Below are 14527 nucleotides of genomic sequence, written 5' to 3' on the forward strand. Positions count from 1 at the left end.
AAACTTCAGCAGCAATGTTCTTTTTAGTAAGAAGCAGCTTCCTTCGTGGTGTCCTGACATAGACACCCTGCTAGTTCAATGTTTTATGTACTGTAGAGTCATGAACACAGATGTTAGCCAGTTCCAATGATGCATTCAAATCTTTGGCTATCTCTTGGGGGTTGTTTCTTTACCTCATTGATGAGTGTTTGTTGTGCTCTTGGGGCGATTTTGACTGGCTGTCCACTTCACATACTCTTTCAGTGTGAGATTTTTAAAGTTGTTCTCAATAAAGACATGAAAGATCAGATTTTGTTTTGTGTTATTATTTTAGGTACATTATATTTGTTACTACTCTTGACTAAGATGAAGATGAGATCATGTTTTATGACAGATTAATACAGAAAACCGTGAAATTTCAAATGTTTCTCATACTTTTTCTTGCCACTGCTGACAACCCGGGCTGTATTTTTGCCACTTTGCTTCCAACTCAAGGTGCTTAAAAAGAAAAATTGTTGGAAAACATGGTTATATAAGAAAGAGCCCCTTACATAATTAAATCAGTGCATTAGGTTATATGATAAAGGGCCTGGACTGATAAGGAGGCTTTCAGGAATTTAGAATGGAAACAAATCAGGTGATGGCTTTAAAATGACCCTGAGAGGGCCAAACAACAAAATCTCAGGAGAGATTGACTAGGAGGGAGTTTTAGTGGACATAGTTACAGCATATTTTCATGGTAGTTTATCTGGTGCAAAGGAGCAGTGCCTCACACTATGGAGACAGTGTGTTTCACAATCTGTTGACAGTCCACAGTAGCTGTAACTACCTGTGAGACAGATTCAATAGTGCTCCTATGCCATGTTTTCATACATAAATATTCAAGTTTAATTGTTCAATTTTTACCTTTACCGGTTCTTTCTGCCATCATAGGTTAAGGTCCTCCTAAGGAAACCACAACAACCCTAAAACTGCAAGTGTGCCTTGCTAAAGGGCACTTCAGCAGGGTAGATGGTAGCCAAAGTTGAGGCTTGAACTCAAATCTTTTGGCAAAATGATCATCTCTTCAACCACAGGCCACCCCCAAACATTTGTGTTGGTAATAGCCAAGGTAACAGACAAGAAGTCGGGATTGGAAGTTTGGTTACCAAGCCTAGATTTTTTGGTTCTACATGTAACTCCAAGTTTCATTTGGTCTGACCTCAAAAGAGGGAGAGGCAGTTGAAGGCCAAAGTAAACTGGGGCCTGAGAAGTGTCTGGGATGCCTGAGGAAAGGCAACAAATGTCAGCTTGCCCATAGTTCTCACTGTCTAATGGCTCACTGACTAATCCCTGATATTCCTCCATGATCTAAACCTGCAGCCCTCTGCAGCAATAGAACACTGTGGCATTGTGTCCCTGCTCTGGAGGAACCTGTGATTCATTTACTGGCACTGCTTTCTGGATCCATGTACTGTATTTTTCTCATCCTCAGTACTGTAGTGAACTTCACCATCTCAACTCCAAACTTGTGTGTGATTATGTTGAGGATTTTGATTGTGACAGTCGTCAATTTGCTGGTGTAAAGCAAGAATTCAACATCCAGATGAAAGTGTATTGTTTGAAATGTATTTTTGTTGCTCCAAAGAATAAAGTTTAAAAGTGTTAGTAGTATCTCCATCACTTGAAGTATGAGTTTGGAAATATTTTGAAATTCCCTGTTGATCATATATGTGCAGTGACAGTACCACTGAGTATGCTGCAATACTGCTCTCTGCTGGCAAAAAATATTATTTAAAAATGTATTATCTGCACTAACCCTACCTTTTTTAAGAGAGAGGCATATTTATTCCATGTATTTTTTTAAATGTACATTTCTATTTTCCATACTAATAACTACCTTCATTTAAAAACAATACATGATTCATTATGAATGGTGTTTAAAGTTTTATTTGTTTAAATTAGACTGCCAGATTTTATTTGAAAAGTTATTATTATTGTTGTTATTACTTAGTTACACAGGAAAAGTCATGTCATGACTGCTATCTGATCTGCTATTTTCTTGCTTTCAGGTCTGCTTTGCTAGTGCCAGATTGGTGGTTCACAATGAGAGTGAAGAGATGAGCCTGCAGCGAGCAGCCCTGTCCCTGCAGTTCCTGCCACTGGATATTTATTGATTCATAAAACCCAGAAGACAATGCCCCTGTCTCCCAGATAGCATTTCTGAGGACCAGGCTTTCACAACACGCATTGTGCACCATGGCAGGAGAGACTCAGCGAATGCATGCTGTCAAAGAGCTGGACGCTGAGTCCAAACTGCAGGATGAGGGGACGGCGCTGGAACAGCAGAGTGACAAAACCACAAAGGAGTCTTCAGAACACTTTTCAAGCACCGGCACTGAGTCCAGAGCCACCAGCAGAGGGGCCAAAGTTGAAAAACTAGAGAAGGAAAGGGACTGCCCTCAGCAGCGTGAGGCTGTCATTCGCCCACAGCAGGCAGGAAAGATTGACTTCAAATCACTGCAGAACAGATCAAAATTTACCACTGAGAGGACTTGGTCAAGTGGCAAAGGCAGCCCCCAGTCCCCAAGTGGAAAGGGACGCAGCCGTGAGAAGGGGAAACGGGCAGGAAAGACAGAGCGTGGCAACCCACAACAGCTGTACAGACTTAGCATTACAAATTCACGCTCCAACCCCACAATTGGTATTGCATACCCACAGCAGAAGGTTGCACCACCCAAGACGTTGGAGACCAGTCGTGGCCCAGTCTCGGGCAGCTACAGATTCCACGTTCCCAGTATACCAGAGAGAGAGGCTGAACTCCAACAAGGAGAGTTCAACTATAGCCGCTGCTTCCAGGAGGCCTCCTCTAACATTACCTCCCCAAGTTATACCTCACAGGCACTGGGTTCTTCAAGTGGAACATCATCCCACCCACATCCACCCCTGCCGCAGCAGCAGCAGCCCACTTCGATGGAGAACAACAGTACACAACCTGGCAGCCAGCTGATTCTGGCTGATTTTCAGCTGAGTGGCTGTAATGCATGGCCATCTCCTGAAAGGACTTTTAATGGTGCTAATTATGGAGTTTCATCGCAAAAATCCACTTCTCTTTCAGAAGCCAATAAAGCATTTGTGCCTGGTCCATTTCAATATGGATATTTTCTGGAAGAATCCACCTCTGACTCTTTTCCCTGTGAACAGAACACACAATCCCAAGATTTTACAGACTCTAACCTAAGCTCTGTTCACGTGACCCACAACTCTTTCTCCTTTGCACCTGGGGAAGGACAGAACATTGCTCAGAACAACACTCAGTTCAGTAATGAGCAGCGGTCAGAGGATGAAAGTGCTTATCCTCACCCCCCACAGTCGCAGTTTATTCAAGGGGTAGCATCTGCCATCCAGTGTCCCAGGAACCTGAGTGAGGACTCAACCAGCAGTGACAGCTCTGGCTCCATCTCACAGCAGTCAGAGCAGGGGAAGACTGCTCTGCCTGAAAGCACAGACCCTAATGGACAGGCAGACAGCAGGGATGCAGCCATAACTTCGGGGAGTAAGAGAAACTGTCACCCCAAAGACACAGACGCCAACCAAAGAACACTTATACAAGGAAGTGTGCACCACGCTAGAAGCATGTCACAAGGTGCAGGCTCCCAAAGGCACTTTTCCAGCAAAACATTTAACAGCCCACCAGTCACTAACATTCACACTGGCTCAATGCCTTTTGATAAAAATATTAATACCAAAGTTCCTAACAGGTTACCACGGTCCTGGGAGGGCTCTAGTAAGACGTATTCACCAGCTGATCAAAATGCAATTCAGTATACTGACATGAATGACAGGTTTCAGGTCCAGACTCAGTCAGCACTTGACCTCAGGCCAAATTCATCTAAAAATAGCCGAATGCCCTGGCAGCAGATACGACCAAACTCTGCCACGCTGAACCAAAGCAGAATAGAGTTATCTAGGCAAGCAAGCAATCAAAAATTAGCTTACATGGTTTCCCCCTCTGACTGGCAAGATGATAGTAAGTCACATAAACATAGCTCGCTGAAAAACCTCAGTTCATTTCAGAACAGCAGAACTGGTGATGGATTTTCAAACCAAAGACAGGAGACTGTTAAACACAACAGTAATACAGTCTCAACTTTTAAAGTAGAGATGAGCCACGCGCAAGTGTGTGAGTCCAAAAATAAGGCAGTGTACTTCGGACTGAACCAGTCTCTTTCAGCTGCATCAAGGAACTACAGCTATCCACCATTACAAGTCTCACCTATGGGACTTATGATGGTGTCACCTTATGAATCCCCTTTGCCCTCCCCAGTTCATAACCCTGCATCTAGCAGTACCTGCTCTTCCCTCTCCCCAGCATCCACCAGTCCTGTTAACATCAGTTCAGAGGACAGTCAAATGTCCAAGTCAGCACCCCCTCACACATTTTATCACCAGCACCAACCGAAAACTCAGTTACCTTCAGATCACCTTAGCTCTCACCCTCACCAGTTTCAATCTGATGCTTCACAAAACCATCCTTATGTCCCAGACAGAGCCAAAGATGACATGATGAGCTACCTACAAAACAACACACATCCAAAGACAACTATGGAGGGAAACAAAGGTTACATGGACAGTTTTGGGGTGGAGCATCACCAGCCTCCACCACCATACTCTGCACATGAGCTGTTAGCCAACTCATTAGCCACAGCAAATCTTGACCAGTTAGATGTGCTTCTGACATGCAAACAGTGTGATCAGAATTTCCATAACGTGGCTTCATTTCTAGGCCATAAACAATACTGTACTCAACACACATTTGCACAAAATGACCTCAAAGACATATCAAAAATGGAGGACAACAGAAAGTTCCACGCAGAACCCGCAAAAGCAGTGTCACCGGCATCAACTGTTTCAATGTTGAGGTGCCCATCTGACCTACACCTGTCTCTGCTGGGCCTCAATAAAAATGGCGAGCTGATATCTGATAGTGAAACAAAAGGAGACACCAAGGATGATCCCATGAAACTCAACTTGTTCCCTCACTCTGGGAACCTCCCTGAGTTGGAAATGGAGGATGCCAAATTAGACAGCCTAATCACAGAGGCCTTGAATGGACTGGGCTATCAATCAGACAATGCCGAAATAGACAGCAGCTTTATTGATGCATTTGCTGATGATGACCTCACTACTGTCAAAGCAACATCAAACAAACAGTGTCAGAAAACCAAAGAATCTCTGGTCTTTGAGAGCAAAAATAAACAAGCAGCAGATGATGACAGGTCTTTCACACAGGGAAAGTATTTTTATAAGTCTGATCTGGAGAGCCCTGAGACAGATAAACAGTACACAGAAAGCAAACTTGAGAAAATATCTCTAAATTTGGAACAAGATGAAAAAATTAACATAAAAAAAGAATTCTCTCATAAAAATTCAAGAAATGCCTCAAGGGAGAAGATGAGGGAACAAGACAGCAAAGTGAAAGAGGCAAGAAAACTGTGCAAGAGTGAGGAAGAAAACACAAGTACACAAAGGTTTCTCTTATCCAGCAAGTTTTCTGAGCGTTGTGGTGTTAAAAGCTTTCAGGACAGCTCTGCACTTCGAGGGTCACCGCCCTCACAGACCTCTACATCACCCACCTCAAGAACAGCGGTGAAAGAGAGCAAGAGGAAAAACACAGGAGGAGGCACCTGGAGCAAAGAACTTATTCACAAAATAGTTCAACAGAAAAATAAGCTCCATAAGCTCCATGTTAAAGGTACCAAAAACCTCCAGTTTTCCTTGGTGATGGAGAGACTGCCTCCCACTGTCCAGAACCCTGCATTTGTGGAGTATGACTATGTCTCAGACTCAGATGATGAATGTGAGCCTGTGAAGATTGCGAGCCAAGGCCGACTAAATCAAAGCAGTCGGTGTAAATACACCTACACTAAAGAGTGCAAATGGCGAGCAAGGAGTGAGAGGGATCAGGCAGCGTGGAGACATGAGTCAAAGGAGTGTTTTGAGGTGAAAAAAAGTGAAGAAGTTTCTCTCTCGCCTGAGAAACATGGTTCTCACCAGAGACTGCGAAGGAGGGGTAGCAGGTCGTCCACAAGCAGTGAACTCAGTACATGTGTGAGTGTTTCGAGTGATAGTATCAACAGCCCCAAAAGCACTGACCGCACTGACTCAGACTGTGAGAAAAAAACAGATATCATAAAGAAAGAGTCTCCCGAGCAGAAAAACTATGAAAGGTCCTCCCCGCAGAAGCTATGTAAAGAGTCCAGCACACTAGCACTAACATTCACTAAATCTGTCAAGAAGTATAATACTGACAAAGCCACTCTTTATGATGACAAAGACAGTACTGAGGATGCAAAGAAGTACCTTTCACATCCAGAAGTTACTGATCCGGTGTCAATCTCACAAAAAACAAAAGTCACAGTGAGAAACTTGGAAAAAAGCAGAAGCTCTCATACAAAATCAAGAGAGAAGCTGGTGTCTCACAGAAAAGAAACCAGTACAACAGTCTGTTCAGACAGAAACACCCTGCAGAGAACCAACAGTCTGTGTCCAAAAGAACCAACACAGTGTAGCAGTAGAGATAACAAGCCACTGCAGTTTGATTCACACTCCTCTGCCATCAACAAAGAAACTGATTTCAATATTGACAGAAGCCCGAAGAGCCAACAAAAAGAGGGGCCCCAAGTCAAGCAGCCAGAGCTCTCAGCCAGCACCACATTTGACAAACAGAGTGACAGTGTGTGCATGGTGAAAGAGGCTATTACTTTAGTCAATGACCTAGACACACACAAGCCTGCATCTCTTTGCGCCACTTTGATGGATGAGGTGTGCCTTTCTCCATCTGATAGCCAAGGCCCGTTGATACAAAAAGATACGCTCCACCTCATGCCCTACTCTCTGGACCAGGAACAGGGTCTTATGAAATCCCCACTTTCATTTGACACTTCATCAATGTTTGGTGACCTCACAGGATTTGACAGTGGCATTTACTCAGATATGCCGATCCAGAAAGAGGGTTTCCATTCAATAGGGAACACAGCTGACAAAAAGGAAGAGTTTGTGCCGTCGTTCTCTCCCTTTCTGGAACAAAGAGACTGGAACCTTATAGTTAGCCCGGTACTACCAGATGAGATCTCTCAGTACAAAGAAAGCTCTGAGAAATCAACTGAGAAGAAACCAGATTATACTCATGTTCCTTTGTCTCTGCCAGAAAAAATAATTGACTACAATGCAAATCTCAACGGCTGTGCATCAGAGGATGAGCTAGAGATAAAGAGAATAGTGAATGAGCTTGAGAATCAGCTGCAGACAACTAAGTTGGAAAGCCCACCGTTACTAGCTCAGGATTCCCCCAAGCCGCTGCAAATGAGCAAATTTTCACCTTTACGTCTGACTGATGAGTCAGTGAGTGGAGGCACCGGTCTGGGTGTGAGTTGCCCTGTGCCAGTGTCAATAGATGTGCCAGTGTCCTCAATATCTTCAGAGCCTTTCACTGAACCCGGACTCTCATGGTCCAGTCCATTCCAGTTTGAGCTAATGAGCGGACACCACAGTCCCCATACGCCAACTCACAATGAACCCGGGGCACTCGAGCATTTTACTGAAAAAGAGGATGAAGGACCAAACTTGATTACCACTGCTTCCCATCTTGAACACTCACACCTCCATAATCAAAAGTCAGAAGACAAAAATGCTCAAAAGGGAGCTCCAGTAGAAACAAAAGAAGATATTTTAGAACAGAAGAGATATACAGAAAATCTCATGAAAAGCCTGGAAGTGATTTCAGACTCCATATTCAAAAAAGAACCCATTATACCAGAACCCAAGGAGGTGAATGTCACCTCTTTCATGAGTCAACAACATCAAGAAATTGAATGTCAGGCAGCCGATGCAGTTGAGAGAGAAGATCATAGTGAAAAGGAAGCAATTACCAGGAAGGAGAATATATTATCACCTCCAAATATCAATGAGCGGAAGGATGATATTGCACTCATTTCGAATGAGTCACAGTCATCGTTCTCCAACAGCACTGACCCCACAGTGCATGGAAACCAGCCAATTTCATCTCACTTAAGTGAACCCTCAGAAAACAGTGATAGCCAAGCTGCTACCGCCCTCACACCAAAGGGGGATATTGTTGAAAACAATAATTTGATTTCACCTGCACACTGCTCAAGTGTGATGACACTTCAACCATATGTGGTTGAGGAGCCTTGTGGGAACAGTAATGCAGAAGACAATCTCAATCAGTTGTTTAAAAACAACAGTGACGGCCAAGAACTTTTGATTGCAGACGGCTCTGAGGAAGCAGAGACAGTGAAGGGAATCACTGGTCAACCTGGCAGTCACTCATCCTCCCCAGCGTTACCTGACCCTCCCCTAGACATTGGTGAGAAAATGATGAATGTGATGAAAACAATGCTGCATGAGGAAACCACTGATAACGACGAGGATCCTCGAGACACTGGTTCATCACATGCTGGTGATTTGAAAGTGGAGAACAAATTGATTGGAGAGGCCGAAATGGCAGAACGAGATCATGTAATTGGGCTTTCTCCCATTAGAAATTGCAGCCCCGCCAAGTTTTACACTGCAAGTCCAGCGACGGATTTGTCAGTAGAGATAGTCACCACAGACAAGCCATGCAGTCCAATACTAGTGGAGCCCCACACGGAGAATACCCATCACTGCTCACCCTTCCATGTGACACAGTCCACAGACAGGCAGAGCAATTTGTTGATTCTTTCACAGTCTGATGGGATTATTGATAGTGATTCCTGCAAAGTTACTTCACTGAATGTCACTGTGAAGTCACAAACAGGTCTTGCCTTTGACACCATTGACAAACAAGAAGAATTTTTAAATGTCAAGGACATCAAAGAACAACTTCCTGTTGATTTCATGGCAAGTCACGAAAACTCTCAATGTAATAAAGGGGCAGAACAAAGTCACAGCCTTTTTCTAAACACTGCCCCACCAACCAGTGGTCTTTTATCAGCCTCTCCTCAAACACCCACGCAGAAATTGGACAGCGAAGAGAATTCATGTCAGTCACAACACCAATGCAATATTATGTCTGTTGATCAAAGCTCAGTTCAAAATGTGAAGTCCCCCCCAAACAAAGATGACAGCCAAAGTGTCAACGAGGCTGTAAAAAGCAATGAACAATTGAGCACAACAGCTGAGATGGATTATTCTTTAATAAGTCCATCTCACCTGGACATGGGGATCACAGAGTGTAAAATCCCCAGCTCTGAAATCAGCAATCACTCTCCACATCCTGTGGGCAGCACAGCAGAACCACCAGAGGTATCAGAGGGCCTCAAAAAGAGCAATCCAATGTACGATTTCAAGCTTAGCCCTCTCAACTACAACAGCATCTCAGATGAACATCCACAAGTGAATCAATACGACTACGTACCAATTTCACCAACCAGCAAACCTGAAGAGAATTCAGACATCAAGCAGAGCTCCAGAGAGGACTGTGAACCATGTGATCTGAGCATTAGCCCTACGCTGATTTTTAACAAAACAGAGACAATGTCACTGAATTCAGACCATGTAGTTCAGGTAAACTTAACAGATGAACCACTGGTCCTGCAGCAAAGCATGAAATTCACATGTTTTTCTTTGGGTCTCCCGGCTGAAATTAAAAGCACAAATTCATTAGCTGGCAATGTAAAGAAAGACCTGGAGATTTGCCATGATCCATTTCAACCTGTTAAGCATTTGCATATTCATGCTGACCTGCAGGGAAATGTTGAATCAGTAAATTTAGATTCTCACAAGGCTTTGGCTAAGAATAGTACACTTCTCAAAAAAGACATTTCAGATGGTCCGCCCACTCCTAAGCTACTCATCATCTGTGAAAATGATAAAATGCCTCTTGCGTCAGACTCATCAGAGAAGCAACCAACAATAGAGACTGGCCAGTTTTCAGTAGCTAACCAAATATCACAACAAAGGACACAGAGCAACATTCAACAGGGAAAAGTGCTCTGTGAAATCTGTTTCATGTGTTTCAGGACTGTGCCAGGGTTAAAGAGACATAAGGCCATGAAACATTTGGTCAGAGCTGAAAAGCACATTGGCCCGCAGAACACATCAAACAATCAGGGGACTATGCTTATTTATGAAGCATCCCAAACTACAGAGAAAGAATATAAAGATGATTCACAGACCTGTTACCCAACAAAAATAAATGGGCTGCCGGAGACAAGTAACGCTCTCATATCTAAAGCAGCAGAGACAGAGTCAATCCTGGAGGAAATGGCAACTGAGACAAGTGTAGTGGCAGTGGATGAAATAGGCCATCAAAACCCTCCACTGCCAACGAAAGCAAAGAAGAACAACAAAGCTAGAAAGAACAAAAACAGTGAGGTAAACATAAAACCCGACCCTTTCTCTGATGAGATTCTGAATATATTAAAAACAGACATACTTCAAGCCATAACTCCTGAATTCAAAAGCAGCGTACTACAAGGACATCACAAATCTCCAGAGGACCAGATGAAAATCAATGACAGAAATGTTACTGGAACAGAGGAATTCCCTCACACTCTGACTTCAGACTCTGGCTTTGACAACGAATCTCAACCTCCAACAATGGAGACAAATGCGTTTAATGAAACCGTGGAGCTAAGTCAAATTACTGATATGGAGGAAATGACAGAGATGCCAAATGAGCAAGTATCCACAGATAATAACGTAGAGAGTGCTATATCTGAAGACAAAGATATAATCAGAGAGTGTGATGATGCCAGGAGGACTCTGTATGCTGTGGAAGAGATGCACGAACACAAGGGATCAGACGAGAGCCTTGCCCAGGAGATTCTTAGAAAAGTGGCAGTTGAAATAAAATGTGAGAAAACCAGTGGCCCTTCAGACCGGCTACATCCCCTCTCCTGTTTGAGTTCTTCTCCTCTCAGTCCTCCCGACATAAGTCCCGATCTGAAGGCCATACTTGACGACGACACCACATTCTCGCAACTGTTCCCCAGAGATGAAGAGGCAAAAAGGAAAAAGTGCCCGAGGGTGTACAGCAAAAGAAACAAAAGACATAAGCTTTCACATGACTTAAGTGTGACTCAGGATTACCCTTCTTCAGAGTGTTTTATGCAAAATAAAGATCAGTACATGGAAAACCAAGCAGCGCAGACATTCACTGACGATCAAGCTAACCACTGTGAATACAAGACGATATCTATTCCTGATGCCATCATGTTGAATATGTGCCACAACGGCACAGTGAACGCTGATGCCAAGCCACTGGCAGATATTAAACAAAGTGAGATCAGTCCGGAGGATGTTAATGAGGACATCAAAGAACTCGACAGCAATCTCATAAATCCACTTGAGAGCACCATCGATAAATCCCCAATTGAATGGAGTGGCTCCAGTGATTTTAGTTGCTTTGATACGGGCTCAAGAGTGACCTCTGACACTGGCACCTCCAATCCAGAAGTGCCGACCACTCCATGCTCTGTGCCCTTGTCTGCTGCCCCATACTCTGTGGAGCCATGTGTCACAGAGAATGTCCCAACGTTCCACAGTATTGACATCCAAAACATCAACACCACATTTCAGCTTCCTGAGATTCAGTTTTTTGATTCGAGTAAAGAAATCTCATTGGCTGCTCCTATCATAGCTGTTAATGTGGAGAACAGGGATGATGAAAAGACCAAACCTGTAACAGAGCGGCGAGGCAGGAAGCGACAAGATGCTGGGATAAAGGTCAAAGATAAGCAGTACAAGTGTAAGGTGTGCTTCACTTGGTTCCTCACCCTCGGTGAGCTGAACTTTCACAAGTTGTCCCATAACCCGTCTCCACCTCCAACCTGCTACATGTGTGTCCAGCGCAAATTCAGTTCCAGGGAACAACTGAGAGACCATCTAAGGGAGAAACACGCAAAAAACAAGACAGGTATCTGGACCTGCGGCATGTGTCTGAAGGAGATATCAGATGTGTGGATGTACAATGAACATTTACGTGAGCACGCCACTCAGTTTGCCCGGAGGGGTCAGACTCAAGGTTCTATGTTAGACATCCCAGGGTTGCTTCATGCAGGAGACAGCTGTGAAGAACTTCATCACCTCCATCATGCAGCACCGCCCGAGCAAAGCCAACAGAGAGTCCAGCAAAGCCACTAAAGAGCAGGAAAAAGGTGTTGCTGCAGACAGCACCGTGGGAGAGGGGAAAACCTCTGAGCTGGCTGAGCCAAAAATGTACAAAACTAAAAACAGTAGTGGTGCAGGTGGGAAGCAGTGCACATTAACTCCGCTTGAGGTCCTCCACAAAACAGAAACACCTAAAAGTGTAGAGATGCATCCCAACTGCAAAGACCCTTCAAGAGATTGCCACCACTGTGGTAAACAATTTCCCAAACCCTTCAAACTCCAGAGGCATTTAGTGGTTCACAACTTGGAAAAGATTTTCCTGTGTCACAAATGCCCTGTTTCTTACCAGGAGGCCCAGGCACTGAAAGAGCACCTAAAGAGAGCACATGAGGAGGTTGAGGAGCTAGATTCAAAACACACCACCCTTTACACCTGTGAGCTGTGCGCTGATGTCATGCATGTGATTAAAAAGTCCTTTATCTGCAGCACCTGTAACTACACCTTCTCCAAGAAGGAACAGTTTGATCGTCACATGGAAAAGCACCTGTCAGGGGGGAACAAAATTTTCAAGTTCCGAGGTGTTCTCAGACCTGTCAAAGCATCTGCGTCCAGAGAGGATGAAAGTGATTCGCCTGCGAGTAAGAAAAGGAGAACGTACTCTGACAGTCTGCAAGAAAATAGCTCAGACAGTGGCATTGCCAGTGTAAGCTCACTGCACTTAAATCAAAACGCTGAAACGCAGTCTTCAAAACCCTCCGTGTCCGTGGCAGATGACTCCACACAAACCATCACAAATGAATACCACAGCGAAACAAACAGTACAAATGTGAAGACTGAGGACGTGGCTGAGGACTATTCTGAGCTACTTGTAGAGTTGGAGAAATGTATTCATATAGGCTCATCTGAGGCCGCTACACCCAAGAAAGAGGAAATTGACCCAGCTCCTTCACCTAATCCTGATAAAGAGGGCAATGTAAAATCAATTATTGAACCATGTGACGTGAAAGAGGAGAATGAGTCAGTTTGCATTAGGGCAGAGACAAGCTCAAGGTCAACATCTAGAGAGAGTAGTAGTGTAGGGGAGGAGATTATTAAAGCTGTGGAATGCTCTGGTGAAGGTGACACAGTCGAGACCGAGGAGAAAACAGACCCGCTTCCACCTACTGACGACTCTTTTGTCAGCTTAAGAGAGAGTCAAATCATTTCAAAGTCACCTGAGTCAGCAAGACATGATTTAGCGACAGATGTTACAGACCAGCAGATGGATGATGAGCAGTGGCATCATACGTCAAAAGATGCTGACAATGACAGCAAACAGCAAATTTTATCTCACTGCACTGAGCAGGTCAGCGGCCTGGTGAGAGATAAAGTCGCCACAGCCAAAATAACCGATAGCCCGAAAAGCAGCACGACATCGAGCAGCACTAAGACTACTGAAGTAACACCAGTTCTCCATTCGAAGGTTTCCCTCAATGATGCAGTTTCAAACGAGGACAAAGAATCCCTGAGACCACAGAAGAAGAGGAAGGAAATGAAATCCCCCCACAGCCTGCAAAGGGTTTCCCCTCCAGCCACACAAGAGAACTTTGACTCTAGGGCTAAGAAGAAGTTTCGCCCGAGCAAGTGTGCAAATCCCTCTCTGCAAAGAAAGTCGGATGGACCTAACGACTACCCTGTGCTGTCTTCTGTACGGGATGACGCTGTGAGCAACAAGATAGTTACCAAATGCAAGACTTCAAACTTGGGTTTGCAGTCGAAAAGAAGTTTGCTAGATAGCTGTACTCCAAGGAAAGCTGAGATTGTTGCCCCTCTAAATGGGGATTATAAAGTCAAAAAGGGACCTCTGGGGCGGCCTTTGCATCCCCCTATTTCTAAAGTGTCTTCAGTCCCAATGAACAATTCTTTGAATAAATCTAGACCAAAGATGGGGGTAAGGTCAATGGAGAGCCATTCCTACCGGACAGCAGAGTCCCAGAACCACCTCCTAAGCCAGCTGTTTGGCCAAAAACTCACTAGCTTTAAGATTCCTTTAAGGAAGGACACATCAGAATCTATTAACTGAATGGGGACTGAGGGATCTGTGAATAAGAGACTGTAAATTTCAGATATAAATGTTTGTTTAATAATTCATTACGGTGAATGAGATTGCACAGCTCTTTTCTGTGAAATTCTATCTTTAAATACTTACATAGTCACTTTATGTCTTCTTTGTATGTGTGTTTTTATTACACAAATGTGAGGACAAATGGCAAACGTTAATTACGGGACAAAAATCAATATGCTATTAGGGAAAATCATTGGACTTTCTTCTATTTTTCCATTGTTGGATATTATCTGTTTCAGATATGATATTGCATTTTACATAAAGGAGAGAAAGAGAGAATACTTGAAAACACAGTAAAATATGTTCTTCTGAGAAATGCATGTTTGTTTTGCATTCATGACATGATTT

General features: G+C 43.9%; 1 protein-coding gene across 1 annotated transcript in view; it reads left to right on the forward strand.

The window, feature by feature from the left end:
* Window positions 1–12206, forward strand: part of LOC113166321 (zinc finger protein 469) — a 54849-nt gene extending 42643 nt beyond the window's left edge. Inside the window, exon 3 of the mRNA XM_026366395.1 lies at window positions 2031–12206. Within this exon, the coding sequence (XP_026222180.1) occupies window positions 2218–12108 (9891 nt within the window). The 5' untranslated portion in view covers window positions 2031–2217 and the 3' untranslated portion in view covers window positions 12109–12206. The remainder of the gene's footprint in view (window positions 1–2030) is intronic.
* Window positions 12207–14527: the final 2321 nt, after the last annotated feature.

This window comes from Anabas testudineus, chromosome 6 (genome assembly GCF_900324465.2).
Source record: "Anabas testudineus chromosome 6, fAnaTes1.2, whole genome shotgun sequence".
In the NCBI taxonomy this organism is placed as follows: Eukaryota; Metazoa; Chordata; class Actinopteri; order Anabantiformes; family Anabantidae; genus Anabas; species Anabas testudineus.